At 37.0% G+C, this 16,068-nt stretch overlaps 3 protein-coding genes across 6 annotated transcripts; all 3 read right to left on the reverse strand.

Annotated features, from left to right (window-relative positions):
* Positions 1-333: 333 nt before the first annotated feature.
* Positions 334-5,058, reverse strand: LOC122416830 (uncharacterized). 2 transcript variants are annotated; one of them, XM_043429898.1, is made up of 3 exons: positions 3,780-5,058; positions 3,295-3,524; positions 334-2,976 (listed from the first exon to the last, which is right to left on the reverse strand). In XM_043429898.1, exons 2-3 carry the CDS (start codon positions 3,409-3,411, stop codon positions 1,222-1,224), a joined length of 1,872 nt encoding a protein of 623 aa, XP_043285833.1. In that variant the 5' UTR covers positions 3,412-3,524; positions 3,780-5,058; the 3' UTR covers positions 334-1,221. The 2 variants fall into 2 exon arrangements, with proteins under 2 accessions (XP_043285833.1, XP_043285832.1); XM_043429897.1 differs by having other exon boundaries at positions 3,295-5,058.
* Positions 5,059-5,135: 77 nt separating this feature from the next.
* LOC122417343 (uncharacterized) lies at positions 5,136-15,910 on the reverse strand. 3 transcript variants are annotated; one of them, XM_043430779.1, is made up of 4 exons: positions 15,820-15,910; positions 11,310-11,515; positions 10,829-11,091; positions 5,136-7,339 (listed from the first exon to the last, which is right to left on the reverse strand). In XM_043430779.1, exons 3-4 carry the CDS (start codon positions 10,943-10,945, stop codon positions 5,588-5,590), a joined length of 1,869 nt encoding a protein of 622 aa, XP_043286714.1. In that variant the 5' UTR covers positions 10,946-11,091; positions 11,310-11,515; positions 15,820-15,910; the 3' UTR covers positions 5,136-5,587. The 3 variants fall into 3 exon arrangements, with proteins under 3 accessions (XP_043286714.1, XP_043286713.1, XP_043286715.1); XM_043430778.1 differs by lacking the exon at positions 15,820-15,910 and having other exon boundaries at positions 11,310-12,556; XM_043430780.1 differs by lacking the exons at positions 10,829-11,091; positions 11,310-11,515; positions 15,820-15,910 and having other exon boundaries at positions 5,136-7,088; positions 7,172-7,296.
* LOC122417344 (uncharacterized) lies at positions 12,680-15,909 on the reverse strand. Its single transcript, XM_043430781.1, has 3 exons — positions 15,614-15,909; positions 15,133-15,395; positions 12,680-14,813 (listed from the first exon to the last, which is right to left on the reverse strand). Exons 2-3 carry the CDS (start codon positions 15,247-15,249, stop codon positions 13,062-13,064), a joined length of 1,869 nt encoding a protein of 622 aa, XP_043286716.1. The 5' UTR covers positions 15,250-15,395; positions 15,614-15,909; the 3' UTR covers positions 12,680-13,061.
* Positions 15,911-16,068: the final 158 nt, after the last annotated feature.

Raw genomic sequence — 16,068 nt, forward strand, 5'->3', positions numbered from 1 at the left:
CGGGAATATTGATTAAAATGCTTACTTACTTTCAACTTCCAACGGCCCAACGTCCGCGAAGCGGGGATAACCTCTCCGCCCTCCACTTTTCCTTTCTTTGTGTCACTGACAGTCGGCAGGCGATTACAGGTTATGATACGTACGAAAACCCACTCGAAGTATGCGCTATATGCAGGCCATTGCACTTCGGATGGGTATTTTTTTTTTGGAACTGTGTTTATAGTTATTTATTATGAGACAATAATGCAAGAAATGAAGAAGTCATCAGATGAAGCGTGGGGCAATATCTGTGAAATTTTATACAATAATTGAGACGAATTGAGCATATTTTTCATAGATTATATGATGTGTTTATTTTATCGAGAAATTCACATTCGTTTCAAACATCACAACAATTCTGATAGATGCACTAACGTTTAACAAATAAATGACAATTTAGTAAAGGATTCTAGTCTAAACATGTGGCAAAGATCAGGTGAGTTGGGTGTATAGTCAAGCTTCCGAAACGTGTCGCGTCATGAAATAAAATCATTGACTAATTCAATTTTTTTCGTTTCTTGGAGGAAATAAAATGACTTGAGTCGTTTTTTCATACTTTTTCGATCATACCATGAAACTTTCAATAACTTTTAAAAAGGCGGGAAAATTTAAAGCGGTTATATAAAAATGCAAGGGACTCAGGGCATTGTACGACCAGGCATCGGCCGAAAAAATACAATCCGCTAGGGGATTTACATTTCGTAGATGACAAGATTTAATAATTTTATTAGTTTATTTTTGATAAAATACCGCACTCATTTCAATCGTTACGACAAAACCGATTGCTGGATGTAAGTTCATCAATTGGATTATTATGTTTGTAAATATTTGGGTCTCAACCCGGCGAATTGACAAGGTCGAAGTGTATAGTAAGTCTGAGTAGTAGTTAGGTGCGATCAGAATTCATTACAAATAACAATATCGTAAATTGAACTATCGACTAATTACGTGAAACTTCTGAAATAGAATGTTGCATTGGAAAGCATCTTGGGGAATCCATACACAGGGTAGATAATGTCCAATGCTGAATGCTAAATTTCAAGGGATTTGCTTCCCTTCTTTACTACTTTCAAACACGTTTCGTTACAGCGCGAACATTTTCATGCTTATTTGCTTTTCGACAAAACGAACCTACAAGGCTGAATAATCCTACACTTCTCGATCGGATTTCGATTTTGCGATTCAATGCCATGCTAAACGGACTTGTTTTCTCTTACGTGACGGACGATTCCGTGATACATATAACTCAATGAGAAAAACTATGGTCGCACATGTCAATCCGAATGGAATAATGAAAAATGCAAAATCCAAATCCCGGAGCATTATGACTTTGAAACTTTGATCGTCAATTCCGTTTTCATTGAAATCCAAAGTATGCATTTCGTCAGTAAAAATAGTTTCCTTAATATAATCGGGAATGCCGGATTTCATGTAATTCAATAACAATCGATTAAGTTTTTCTTCCAAAGGTAGGTTTTTCCCAACTGGAAATTTCATCTGGAACTGTGCGATCGGGTTCTTTGATACATGAAGCTTATGTTCGATGGCAGGGTTCACTAAAATATCTAGCAGACCGATGCAAGCGATTGACGAGTTGTGTAGAACGTAATTATTTAAACAAGAATTGGTGTCTTTCAGCGGGACAAAACGACCTATGTAGGCGATTCCATTGAAAAATAAGATATATATTTCGTACCCATAAATAATATAAGTAGATTCTAATAAATCACGTTCATTATTTACGTTCGGATAGCGTTCGTGCTTCGTCAATCGAGCAGCAAGCTCACCCTGGTACAATGCCTGAATAACTATGAAGAATAGGAACAAACATGCGAGATAAATTCTCAAACCCATTTTGACGGGAAGCTTGACGAGACAAGAGTTGCAGATTATCCGAATTGTGTTAAGAAAAGCTATCATAAATGATTGTCGAAAAGCGTACTTGAAAAAAATGAAATTCGCGAGGATCACGATGTACAGTCCAATTCTTGAAGGAGGATCGATTGCCGAAATAAATTTTTCCCATTGGGAGGGGTAACCGGTGTATCGAGTCACTGCGTGAAACTGTACGGATATGCACGAAGACCCTGGTAGTTCTGGGAACTTTGTTACCGGTATAACATGCATCAACATGTCGCTTCGTCCTTCAATTAAGTCTTGTATCATACCGTGGCCTTTGCCATTATGATCGACGAATCCTAATGTTTCATTCTTCTCGTGCAAAATAAATTTCAATGTTACTTCCATGTGCCGAGATATCATGTGGAGGAAGTAGTTTAAATACTTGGCCTTAGTATACTGGCCAGTTGAAGTGTGATTCGGTAAGATGTTGTTGGTTCCAGACGTTACTCGAAATTCGTATCCACCGGGATTCCTCGTTTGGTCAAAATCGATATTTTGGCAAATGTTGACATTTGCATGACATTTTCGTACGAACAGAGCCCATGGATGGTTGTTAACACCATCGTAGATGCGCTCCAATTTCCAATCATCTCCGGCGTTATTCGTGTAAGGATTGAACATGTAAATCAATGGCCCTTTCTTATCGTCATTGCAAATAAATTTCGCTCCGAGTATATCCATCTTCCACGCTGTCCACAAAACCTCAAAAGCCTCCGAACATCGGACTTTATTTCCCGAGTCAAATATATAAAATTTAGCCATGTGATTCCACCACCTGGAATTGCTTATCCGAACGAGAGTCTCTTTGAGCTCGGAAGATGACGTTACCGCGACCGCGAAGACTTGTAATTTGTAGCGCATCATTAACGGCACTTCACCGTTTTGTGGTGAACGATCATTAGTGTCGTCGTTCAGCAAAACTGTACTGAATGGATAAATGCCTGACGTCACGGTGGTGAAAAACGAATCGGAAAATGTACCGGCCAAACCGATTTCCTTAACTCGCTCGCTATAGCAATTACTGATGATTTTTCCCTAGAAAAAATCATAGCGTTGCTGATTCATCTAGTTTAATGAAATTAAGCGTACGTTATTCAATTTCCTCCGAGCGAGAGGCAAATTATTGGAAATACAATCGTGCAGTTACGCGAAAAGAGTAACGAAATGTTATAAAATTATCGGATTGAAACGCACAACCGTAGATGAGAATCGAGAAAAAAAACACCAATAAAAATATAAGGCGATAACAGAAGCAATCGACCTAAAATTCAAACGGATCCGCGAGATACCTCAAGGCTCTGAATCTTCACCGGAGAGCACCGCGATAGTTTGAAATTAATGTGAGAGGCTCACCGTTATTCCGGCGAGATCAGGCGTTCCAGCGAACAGCGGCAATCCTTTTCCATTCACGAGTGTCATCCCTCCGAATCGTAGAAGCAGCACGATCAGCCAAAAGCGGAACTTGTCCATGATGTCTCAAGGATTATTATAAAAGTTGCACTGACTCGAGTGTTCACAGAAAGATTTGTGGCGTTCCACTGAGTGAGAAGGTTCATCCGTACGGCAAAAAGCGTTACCAGCGACTACCATAAGTGACAAACACGAGCGATTGCAGGGTAGTTAAAATATTTTAAATATTTACAATCCTCTCGAGTCATGGAATGGCTCACTTAAATCATAACATGCGATGACTTTGGATAGAAAACTTCTCCAACATTCCTTTCTAAGAATGATAGGAGCTGCATAAAAGTAGTTACTTTTTCATATCAGTGTACAATCTGTCACGCACGGGTTACACTATCTCCATATTTTATATTTGCCAATATTTTCGAACTTACTAACGCACTATTTTATTCCCATGCCGATTGGACTCGTACTTTGTGTTTTTATCGAAGTGATCGTTATCTTTAATACTCCGGTAGTTTCAATTGCTCCAAGCAGCCTGTCATCACGTATCAGGGTAGCGTGTCGTGTTCTCGCAGTAGCTTTATTCTTCGGCTTTTCAATTTCAGAGTTTTTTTTTTATCGATTTCATTGCCAATTAACCTACAATATTTTCTTTCCCCCTTTTAGGGCAATGAAAAGGAATTTGATCGTTTTTTTTTACCTTCTTTCACTCATATCGTGAAACTTTGTACGGCTATTTAAAAGGCGGGATAATAGCAAGCGGCTATATAAAATTGCAAACGATTCAGATTTCGTAGATGACGATTCGTTCATTTTTCATAAAGTACCGCACTCGTTTCAATCGTCACAACAAAACTAATCGCTGGACAAAAGTTCGTCAATTGCATTATAATGTTGCAAATATTTGGGTCTCGTGTATAATAAGTCTAAGTAATTAGGTATGATCATAAAGTACATTTTTGAATATTGTAAAAATTATCATTCAAATGTAAATTGAAATGTCACAAGGTACGAGATTAGTAGCTTTTCAATTAATTTCAAATTACAATATCGTGAGTTGAACTATCGACTAATTACATGAAACTCTGAAATAGAACGATGAATTGAAAAGCCTCTTGGAGAACCCATGCACAGGGCAGATAATGTGCGATGTTGAATGCTAAATTTGAAGGTAATTACTTCTTCGCACTACTTTTGTGAAGGTTTTTTTACGGTGTACCACATTTACACGTAGAGACTTTTATACAAATATTTCGGATGAATTTGCTAGAAAAGTTTGCTATGTTTTGTAGCAGCGCTGTTCTATATATCGCCATTCCACTACATTTCACCAAAGTGTATAGTAATTTTGATGCCGAAAGCAGTTCTCTCAAATTTTACTATGTACGACAGGCAAAATTTAGCTCAACGACATTCTTACATTGAACGATGAATCGATATCTGAATGTCACTCGTGTCTTTGGCGAAATGTTAAAAATTGGTGAATTGGACCGGAGAAAAAGCTTGAAATTTTACTATGAGCCACTGGTTGATTTTCATGTTTATACTCGCAACGCCTCATATAATTGGTGGGCGCATGAATTTTGCTATGTTATTGAGTAAAATTCAGTGTGGTAAAGGGGAAAATACGAAACTATGCAATTTTTCGTATGGCACAGAGAAACGACTGCTGTGTTATCTTCCTAAATTTTCATCAAATCATTTCATTATTTACTATGTTTTTGATCAAAATTCGCTCGGTGTTCATTTTTTATATAGTACAGCGCGTTATTTACTATGAAGTGTGGTAATGGTTACCCAAACTTTTGCATTATTTGACACACTCTGTAGCGATTATTATTATAATATCGGCGTAGTCCGACGTTACTATAAAAACACAGTAATTTTTACTATAAAAGTCTTCCCGTGTAATATCACATTTTTGAATATTGTAAAAGTTATCATTCAAATGTCAATTGGAATAATATCAAAATGGACGAGATTACCAACTTTTCAATTCATTGCAAATAACAATATCGTAAATTGAACTATCGACTAATTACGTGAAACAGTAATTACAAACATAGCAGATAATGTGCTATGTTCAAAGCTAACTTTGAATGGAATTTTTTTCCTTCTTCGTATTACTTCCGTGAAGGCTTTGTTACGGTGCAAACATTTTCATACATTGCTTTTCGACAAAACGAACCCACAAGGCTAAATAATCTTACACTTCTCAACTGGATTACGATTTTGTGATTCAATGCCATGCTAAACGGACTCGTTTTCTCTTACGTGACGGACGATTCCGTGCTACATACAACTCAATGAGAAAAACTATGGTGGCACATGCCAATCCGAATGGAATAATGAAAAATGCAAAATCCAAATCCCCGAGCATTATGACTTTGAAACTTCCATCGTTAATTCCGTTTTCATTGATATCTAGAATATGCAAAGCCTCGGCATCAAAGATTCGATTGAGATAGTCACGAATCCCAGATTCTGCGAGTTTCTTGAGGAACCGATTAAACTTTTCTTCCAGAGGGAAGTTCTTTCGAAGTGGAAATTTCATCGGAATTTCCTTGACCCCGTGCTTGGATACGTGAAGCCTCGATTTGATTGCATTATGCATTAAAACGAACATCAGGTCCAAGCAAGCGATCGATGAGTTACGTAATAGATAATCTACACACTTTTGTTGGTATTTTAACGGGACATAACGGTCTTTGTATACCGAGTCATTGAAATGCGAGTGGTACAAATGAGATCCATAAATAATGTAACTAGACTCTGATAGATCACGTTCATTATTAATATTCGGATAGCGTTCGTGCTTCATTAATCGAGCAGCGAGCTCACCTTGATACAAAGCTTGAATGACTATGAAGAAAGAAAATAAACATGCGAGATAAATTCTCAAACCCATTTTGACGGGAAGTTTGACGAGGCAAGAGTTGCAGATTATCCGAATTGTGTTGAGAAAGGCTATCATGAATGATTGTCGAAAAGCGTACTTGAAAAAAATCAAATTCGCGAGGATTACGATATACAGCCCGATTCTTGATTGAGAGTCAATTGCTGAGATAAATTTTTCCCATTGGGACGGGTAACCCGTATATTGAGTCATTGCTCTTAGACTGATGTAGTTGTACGAGCTCCCTGATACTTGGAGAAAGCTTGTTATCGGGACCACTTGATACACCATGTCGGCCCGGTAATCAGTTAAATCTTGTAGCACACCGTGACCTTTTCCATCTTCATCGACAAACCCGAAGATTTTATTTTCCTCGAATATTATGAATTTTTGTTTTACTTCCATGTGCTGGGATAGTATCTGGCAGAAGTAGGTAATAATTTTTGACTGGCTACATTGGTTAGTGGAAGTATAATTCGGTGAGATGACCAATTCGGATGCCGACATTCGAAATTCGTATCCACCGGGATTCCTCGTTTGGTCAAAATCGATATTTTGGCAAATGTTGACATTTGCGTGGTATTTTCGTACGAATAGAGCCCATGGATGGTTGTTAACACCATCATAGATGCGCTCCAATTTCCAATGATCCCCGGCGTTATTCGTGTAAGGATTGAACATGTAAATCAATGGCCCTTTCTTATCGTCATTGCAAATAAATTTCGCTCCGAGTATATCCATCTTCCACGCTGTCCACAAAACCTCAAAAGCCTCCGAACATCGGACTTTGTTTCCCGAGTCAAATATATAAAATTTAGCCATGTGATTCCACCACCTGGAATTGCTTATCCGAACGAGAGTCTCTTTGAGCTCGGAAGATGACGTTACCGCGACCGCGAAGAGTTGTAATTTGTAGCGCATCATTACCGGCACTTCACCGTTTTGTGGTGAACGATCATCAGTGTCGTCGTTCAGCAAAACTGTACTGAATGGATAATCGCCTGATGCCATGGTGGTGAAAAACGAATCGGAAAACGTGCCAACCAAACCGATTTCCTTAACTCGCTCGCTATAGCAATTAATGATGATTTTGGCCTAGAAAAAATCATAGCGTTGCTGATTCATGTAGCTCAATGAAATTAAACGGAAGTTATTCGATTTCCTTAGAGCGAGAGGCAAACAAACCCAAACAGCACGAATGCTGTTGAAAAATTGAAGACAAGTACATTTATGTTTTGTGTCAGCTGGACAGTAGTCTCGGTAAAACCCTATGTGACACTCGTGTAGTTCAAAACACAAATGCACGATGATTTATAAGAAGTTCTGTTCTCTCGAAACTTGTTTCAAATGAGCAATTCATTACTGAAGGTTATAAAAAAAATTTTCTTTATAACCATTTTTATAAAACAAATGTACTTGTCTTCAATTTTTCAACAGCATTCGTGCTGTTACTTATGATTTCATTTAACTACTTTTTGTGCACTGTAAACTTGAAAAAATTTTACAGGATATTGGAAAATCATATGCTTCATGTTAGGGCACAATATAGATGATTTTCTGTTATTGTTAATTCATTTTTTGTTCGTTCCAAGAAATGCACACTACATGAGTAACATATGTAGGGTTTATTCACTGAGACTACCGTTCAGATGTAATGATTATCACCCATCAGAATGTACTTGCAAAAAGATATTTATTGAAGAATTTTTTAATTAAAATTATTCCCTGTATCGTTGAAAGAGATATCGAAAAAAAGAGAACAAATTTTTTTTAATCAAATTACGGCTAATTTATTTAAAAACTCTAAAAATCGCAATGAATTATAAATTTCAATGTCGTTAAATAACGATAGGATTTCAACGTATAAAGCACTCGAATATTTTTTTCAGATAACGCGATATTGATAGATTGGAATAATTAAATCCACCATAAGGGGGTCACCCCGTGTGGCAACCGGATTTTGTAGGGTTTTTTTTCGCGATATTCTTGCGGCAAGGAAAAAAAATATAGCCTTTTGAAATTTGAAAGGTTTATTCAATAGTATTTCAACTCTATGGTAGGATTTTTTAACTCTGATATCTCTGGTAGATTCGATGTAAAGCTACTCCACAAGAACATGTTTCTTCATAGTCTCCACGTTTCTGAGGAATCGGTTTATCTGAGATCAAAAAATCAAGGAGCTTTTTGATTAGTAAAGCAGTGGTTATCACCTGAATTAAAATCATACAGAAATATTAAAAATTGAAGGATTTTTCTGTTTTAAAACACCTGATTTCAACAAAATGTTGCATAGCTCGATAATCCTTATGATTTTAATTCAGGCGATAGCCACTGCTTTACAAATCCTCCTTGGCTTTTTGATCGAAGATAAACGGAACCCCCGGGAATCGTGGAGATCATGGAGAAACATATGGGATCCTGTGGAGTAATTTTACACCGAATTAATCCGAGACATCAGAGTTAAAAAATTCTATCATGAAGTTGAAATACCAATGAATAAACTCTTCAAATTTCACGTCTATGTTTTTTTCTCGCCGCAAAAAAATCGTGGAAAAAGTCTAAAAAATGTGGCTGCCACGAGGGGTGACCCCCTCAAGCCAAATCAGTTTTTTTGAAAATAAAAATCGTTTCATTATACATGCAAGTTGTTTTAGGTATTTTCATACACACACGCACACATACACACACGCGGACATATTTTATTTTGAACTTAAATTTTACTTTTTTGGAATTGAAATGAAAACTCTCCGTGATTATCAATTTAGTCTTTTTGATGAAAAAAAAATTCCACCAATGCAAAACGAAAAAAATACTGATTACCTCAGTGTCGATTTGCCGATAGAAATTTTGTAATCAAGCACTTTTGAATAGTCTGTCATGCGTTTACAGACAACGCGATTATAAGGCCTTTCTATATTTTTGTAGTCCCTTGTTCTCCTTTGTCATTCCTGTTTTGGTTTATTTTATTATAAATTCCTCAATAACAACCCTAGCGGATTGTACGACCAGGCATTGGTCTAAAAAAGTACAAAAACGACCGAAATTGGTCGAAAACAACCGAAAAACGACCAACTTCGGTCGTTTTTGTACTTTTTTTGACCGATGCCTGGTTGTACAATCCGCTAGGGAAATATCGACAAGTCTGATTAGAATTAGAGAGAGAGAGAGAGAGAGAGCTGATAAGAAAGGGAGACATGGATTTTAGAAAAAATCTTTAACCTTTCTAAATATTTTATACCATCAATCCGAACGTTGTTGACAATTTTCGGTTTATTTTCAATTACACAACACTCTTGGATTCCTCGGCCTTTATTTCTCTTCTTCACTTTTTTCTCACCACTTTCACTGAAATATTGTCCTGCTTTTATCTATTTTCTACAGAACTGGAAAAAATTGGAACAGTACCGGTGAATTGTAACATTCGCGATCTTTATAACCTCATCTGATTAGCATTTAAACAACACACCATACGTCATATCATAACGGAAATATATAGGTATATACTTGTACTACAGACCGGGATATCGGTGAACTGTCAAATTTGCGATCTTTATAACCTGATCATCATCTATTAGCATAAACGACACACCATACGTTATACAATACGAAAATATATAGGTATCTACTTGTATTATGGCACCAGATTTGTCACTAAATAGAAAACAAATAAACATCAAAAATGTGTGCGAAAATCCGACCCATTTTTTGATGCAATTACAAAATAAATAATTAATTTTTCTTCAACGCGTTAAGGAGTTTCGGTACAGGCGATACAATGTTGCCATGCTAAACCATGCTAAAAACATAGAAAATTTCAAAAAGTTTAGAATTTTATAAAATTTGGTGAACATATTCTTTAGTGCCAAATTTGACAATACAAATTTTTTAAGATTTTTCTTCTACATAGTTATCGAGTAATTGATCACTAAAGTTTACGTGTATAAGCATAGCGTTTCCATATATATAGGTATACATTCCGGGCATAAGAAATCTGCTTTAATGCGTAATTACTCGATAACTAAGTAGAAGAAAATTTTGAAAAAATTTGTGTCTTCGCACTTGATGTTGAAGAACATTATCACCAAATTTGATCAATTTCTTAATATTTTGACTTTTGTACCGAAACTCCTTAAGCTACAAAGTTCGAAGAGGTCGCAATCGAAAGAAAAAAAAAATATGTCAACTTATAATATTCTCCGAAATGCTATAGTTAATTAATTATTAAAGAAACAAATTTTAAAAATTTTCGAAAACAATTGGAAACGCTATCGCTCCGGTGAAGAGTCTCTGGCAGCAACTCGTCATATCTTATAAATGTACTTGTTTCAGAGTCGCTGCCGCGACTCTAGATTATTGGAAATACAATTATGCAGTTACGCGAAAAGAGGAACGAAATGTTATAAAATTATCGGATTGAAACGCACAACCGTAGATGAGAATCGAGAAAAAAAAATACTAATAAAAATATAAGGCGATAACAGAAGCAATCGACCTAAAATTCAAACGGATCCGCGAGATACCTCAAGACTCTCCATCTTCACCGGAGAGCACCGCGATAGTTTGAAATTAATGTGAGAGGCTCACCGTTATTCCGGCGAGATCAGGCGTTCCAGCGAACAGCAGCAATCCTTTTCCACTCACGAGTGTCATCCCTCCGAATCGTAGAAACAACACGATCAGCCAAAAGCGGAAGATGTCCATGATGTTTCAAGGATTATAATAAAAGTTGCACTGACTCGAGTGTTCACAGAAAGATTTGTGGCGTTCCACTGAGAAGATTCATCCGTACGGCAAAAAGCGTTACCAGCGACTACCATAAGTGACAAACACGAGCGATTGCAGGGTAGCTAAAATATTTTAAATATTTACAATCCCCTCGAGTCATGGAATGGCTCACTTAAATCATAACATGCGATGACTTTGGATAGAAAACTTCTCCAACATTCCTTTCTAGAAATGATAGCAGTTGCATAAAAGTTGTTGCTTTTTCATATCAGTGTACAATCTGCCACGCACGTGTTACATTATCTCTATATTTTATATTTGCCAATATTTTCGAACTTACCAACGCACTATTTTATTCCATGTCGATTAGACTCGTACTTCGTGTTTTTATCGAAGTGATCGTTATCTTTAATACTCCGGTAGTTTCAATTGCTCCAAGCAGCCTGTCATCACGTATCAGGGTAGCGTGTCGTGTTCTCGCAGTAGCTTTATTCTTCGGCTTTTCAATTTCAGAGTTTTTTTTTATCGATTTCATTGTCGAATAACCTACAATATTTTCTTTCCCCCTTTTAGGGCAATGAAAAGGAATTTGATCGTTAGGCGGGATAATAGCAAGCGGCTATATAAAATTGCAAACGATTCAGATTTCGTAGATGACGATTCGTTCATTTTTGATAAAGTACTGCACTCCTTTCAATCGTTACAACAAAACTAATTGCTGGACAAAAGTTCGTCAATTGCATTATAATGTTGCAAATATTTGGGTCTCGTGTATAATAAGTCTAAGTAATTAGGTATGATCATAAAGTACATTTTTGAATATTGTAAAAATTATCATTCAAATGTAAATTGAAATGTCACAAGGTACGAGATTAGTAGCTTTTCAATTAATTTCAAATTACAATATCGTGAGTTGAACTATCGACTAATTACATGAAACTCTGAAATAGAACGATGAATTGAAAAGCCTCTTGGAGAACCCATGCACAGGGCAGATAATGTGCGATGTTGAATGCTAAATTTGAAGGTAATTACTTCTTCGCACTACTTTTGTGAAGGTTTTTTTACGGTGTACCACATTTACACGTAGAGACTTTTATACAAATATTTCGGATGAATTTGCTAGAAAAGTTTGCTATGTTTTGTAGCAGCGCTGTTCTATATATCGCCATTCCACTACATTTCACCAAAGTGTATAGTAATTTTGATGCCGAAAGCAGTTCTCTCAAATTTTACTATGTACGACAGGCAAAATTTAGCTCAACGACATTCTTACATTGAACGATGAATCGATATCTGAATGTCACTCGTGTCTTTGGCGAAATGTTAAGAATTGGTGAATTGGACCGGAGAAAAAGCTTGAAATTTTACTATGAGCCACTGGTTGATTTTCATGTTTATACTCGCAACGCCTCATATAATTGGTGGGCGCATGAATTTTGCTATGTTATTGAGTAAAATTCTGTGTGGTAAAAGGGAAAATACAGAACTATGCAATTTATCGTATGGCACAGAGAAACGACTGCTGTGTTATCTTCCTAAATTTTCATCAAATCATTTCATTATTTACTATGTTTTTGATCAAAATTCGCTCGGTGTTCATTTTTTATATAGTACAGCGCGTTATTTACTATGAAGTGTGGTAATGGTTACCCAAACTTTTGCATTATTTGACACACTCTGTAGCGATTATTATTATAATATCGGCGTGGTTCGACGTTACTATAAAAACACGGTAATTTTTACTATAAAAGTCTCTCCGTGTAATATCACATTTTTGAATATTGTAAAAGTTATCATTCAAATATTAATTGGAATAATCTCAAAATGGACGAGATTACCAACTTTTCAATTCATTGCAAATAACAATATCGTAAATTGAACTATCGACTAATTACGTGTAACAGTAATTACAGACATAGCAGATAATGTGCTATGTTGAATGCTAAATTTGAATAGAACTTTTTTCCTTCGTACTACTTTCGTGAAGGCTTTGTTACGGTGCAAACATTTTCATACATTGCTTTTCGACAAAACGAACTCACAAGGCTAAATAATCTTACACTTCTCAACTGGATTACGATTTCGTGATTCAATGCCATGCTAAACGGACTCGTTTTCTCTTACGTGACGGACGATTCCGTGCTACATACAACTCAATGAGAAAAACTATGGTCGCACATGTCAATCCAAATGGAATAATGAAAAATGCAAAGTCCAAATCCCGGAGCATTATGACTTTGAAACTTCCATCGTCAATTCCGTTTTCATTGACATCCAAAGTATGCATTTCGTCAGTAAAACAAGTTTCCACGATATAATCGGGAATGCCGGATTTCATGTAATTCAATAACAATCGATTAAGTTTTTCTTCCAAAGGTAGGTTTTTCCCAATTGGAAATTTCATCTGAAATTGTGCGATCGGGTTTTTCGATACATGAAGCTTATGTTCGATGGCAGGGTTCATTAAAAGTTCTTTCCGATTGACGCAAGCGATCGATGAGTTGTGTAGAGCGTAATTTAAACAAGAATCGGCGTTTTCCAGCTGCACAAAACGATCTTTGTAAGCGATTGCATTGAAAACAGAGGCATATCGTTCTGATACATAAATAAAGTAAGAAGATTCTAATAAATCACGTTCATTATTTATGTTCGGATAGCGTTCGTGGTTCGTCAATCGAGCAGCAAGTTCACCCTGGTACAATGCCTGAATAACTATGAAGAATAGGAACAAACATGCGAGATAAATTCTCAAACCCATTTTGCCGGGAAGCTTGACGAGGCAAGAGTTGCAGATTATCCGAATTGTGTTAAGAAAAGCTATCATAAATGATTGTCGAAAAGCGTACTTGAAAAAAATGAAATTCGCGAGGATCACGATGTACAGTCCAATTCTTGAAGGACGATCGATTGCCGAAATAAATTTTTCCCATTGGGAGGGGTAACCGGTGTATTGAGTCATTGCGTAAAACTGTACGGATACGCACGAAGACCCTGGTAATTCTGGGAAGCTTGTTACCGGTACAACATAGAAAAATATGTCGCTTCGTCCTTCAATCAGGTCTTGTATCATACCGTGACCTTTGCCATTATGATCGACGAACCCTAATGTTGTATTCTCCTCGTGCAAAACAAATTGCAATGTTACTTTCATGTGCCGAGATATCATGTGGAGCAAGTAGTTGGAATACTTGGCCTTAGAATATTGGCCAGTTGAAGTGTGATTCGGTAAGATGTAGTTGGTTCCAGACGTTACTCGAAATTCGTATCCACCGGGATTCCTCGTTTGGTCAAAATCGACATTTTGGCAAATGTTGACATTTGCATGACATTTTCGTACGAACAGAGCCCATGGATGGTTGTTAACACCATCGTAGATGCGCTCCAATTTCCAATCATCTCCGGCGTTATTCGTGTAAGGATTGAACATGTAAATCAATGGCCCTTTCTTATCGTCATTGCAAATAAATTTCGCTGCGAGTATATGCATCTTCCACGCTGTCCACAAAACCTCAAAAGCCTCCGAACATCGGACTTTGTTTCCCGAGTCAAATATATAAAATTTAGCCATGTGATTCCACCACCTGGAATTGCTTATCCGAACGAGAGTCTCTTTGAGCTCGGAAGATGACGTTACCGCGACCGCGAAGAGTTGTAATTTGTAGCGCATCATTAACGGCACTTCACCGTTTTGTGGTGAACGATCATTAGTGTCGTCGTTCAACAAAACTGTACTGAATGGATAAATGCCTGACGTCACGGTGGTGAAAAACGAATCGGAAAATGTACCGGCCAAACCGATTTCCTTAACTCGCTCGCTATAGCAATTACTGATGATTTTTCCCTAGAAAAAATCATAGCGTTGCTGATTCATCTAGTTCAATGAAATTAAACGGACGTTATTCAATTTCCTCCGAGCGCGAGGCAAATTATTGGAAATACAATCGTGCGGTTACGCGAAAAGAGTAACGAAATGTTATAAAATTATCGGATTCAAAAGCATAACCGTAGATGAGAATCGAGAAAAAAAAACACTAATAAAAATAAAAGGCGTTAATCGAAGCAATCGTCCTAAAATTCAAACGGATCCGCGAGATACCTCAAGACTCTCCATCTTCACAGGACAGCACCGCGATAGTTTGAAATTAATGTGAGAGGCTCACCGTTATTCCGGCGAGATCAGGCGTTCTAGCAAACAGCGGCAATCCTTTTCCACTCACGAGTGTCATCCCTCCGAATCGTAGAAACAACACGATCAGCCAAAAGCGGAACTTGTCCATGATGTCTCAAGGATTATTATAAAAGTTGCACTGACTCGAGTGTTCACAGAAAGATTTGTGGCGTTCCACTGAGAAGATTCATCCGTACGGCAAAAAGCGTTACCAGCGACTACCATAAGTGACAAACACGAGCGATTGCAGGGTAGCTAAAATATTTTAAATATTTACAATCCTCTCGAGTCATGGAATGGCTCACTTAAATCATAACATGCGATGACTTTGGATAGAAAACTTCTCCAACATTCCTTTCTAGGATTGATAGCAGCTGCATAAAAGTTGTTGCTTTTTCATATCAGTGTACAATCTGCCACGCACGTGTTACATTATCTCTATATTTTATATTTGCCAATATTTTCGAACTTACCAACGCACTATTTTATTCCATGTCGATTACACTCGTACTTCGTGTTTTTATTAAAGCGATCGTTATCTTTAATACTCCGGTAGTTTCGATTGTTCCAAGCAGCCTCTCATAACGTATCAGGGTAGCGTGTCGTGTTCTCGCAGTAGCTTTATTCTTCGGCTTTTCAATTTCAGAGTTTTTTTTTATCGATTTCATTGTCGAATAACCTGCAATATTTTCTTTCTCCCTTTTAGGGCAATGAAAAGGAATTCGATCGTTTTTTTTACCTTCTTTCAATCATATCGTGAAGCTTTGTACGACTATTTAAAAGGCGGGATAATAGCAAGCGGCTATATAAAATTGCAAACGATTCAGATTTCGTAGATGACAATTCGTTAATTTTTGATAAAGTACCGCACGCGTTTCAATCGTTACAACAAAACTGATTGCTGGAAAAAAGGGTAATTATGCAGTTT

Source organism: Venturia canescens, chromosome 10 (assembly GCF_019457755.1).
Source record: "Venturia canescens isolate UGA chromosome 10, ASM1945775v1, whole genome shotgun sequence".
NCBI lineage: Eukaryota > Metazoa > Arthropoda > Insecta > Hymenoptera > Ichneumonidae > Venturia > Venturia canescens.

Coding starts and splice junctions, on each gene's coding strand:
- LOC122416830 (XM_043429898.1), bottom strand. CDS start 3,411: ATGGACAAGTTCCGCTTTTGGCTGATCGTGCTGCTTCTACGATTCGGA. Junction 2,977..3,294: donor CTGATCTCGCCGGAATAACG/GTGAGCCTCTCA, acceptor GATTTTTTCTAG/GGAAAAATCATCAGTAATTG.
- LOC122417343 (XM_043430779.1), bottom strand. CDS start 10,945: ATGGACATCTTCCGCTTTTGGCTGATCGTGTTGTTTCTACGATTCGGA. Junction 7,340..10,828: donor CTGATCTCGCCGGAATAACG/GTGAGCCTCTCA, acceptor GATTTTTTCTAG/GCCAAAATCATCATTAATTG.
- LOC122417344 (XM_043430781.1), bottom strand. CDS start 15,249: ATGGACAAGTTCCGCTTTTGGCTGATCGTGTTGTTTCTACGATTCGGA. Junction 14,814..15,132: donor CTGATCTCGCCGGAATAACG/GTGAGCCTCTCA, acceptor GATTTTTTCTAG/GGAAAAATCATCAGTAATTG.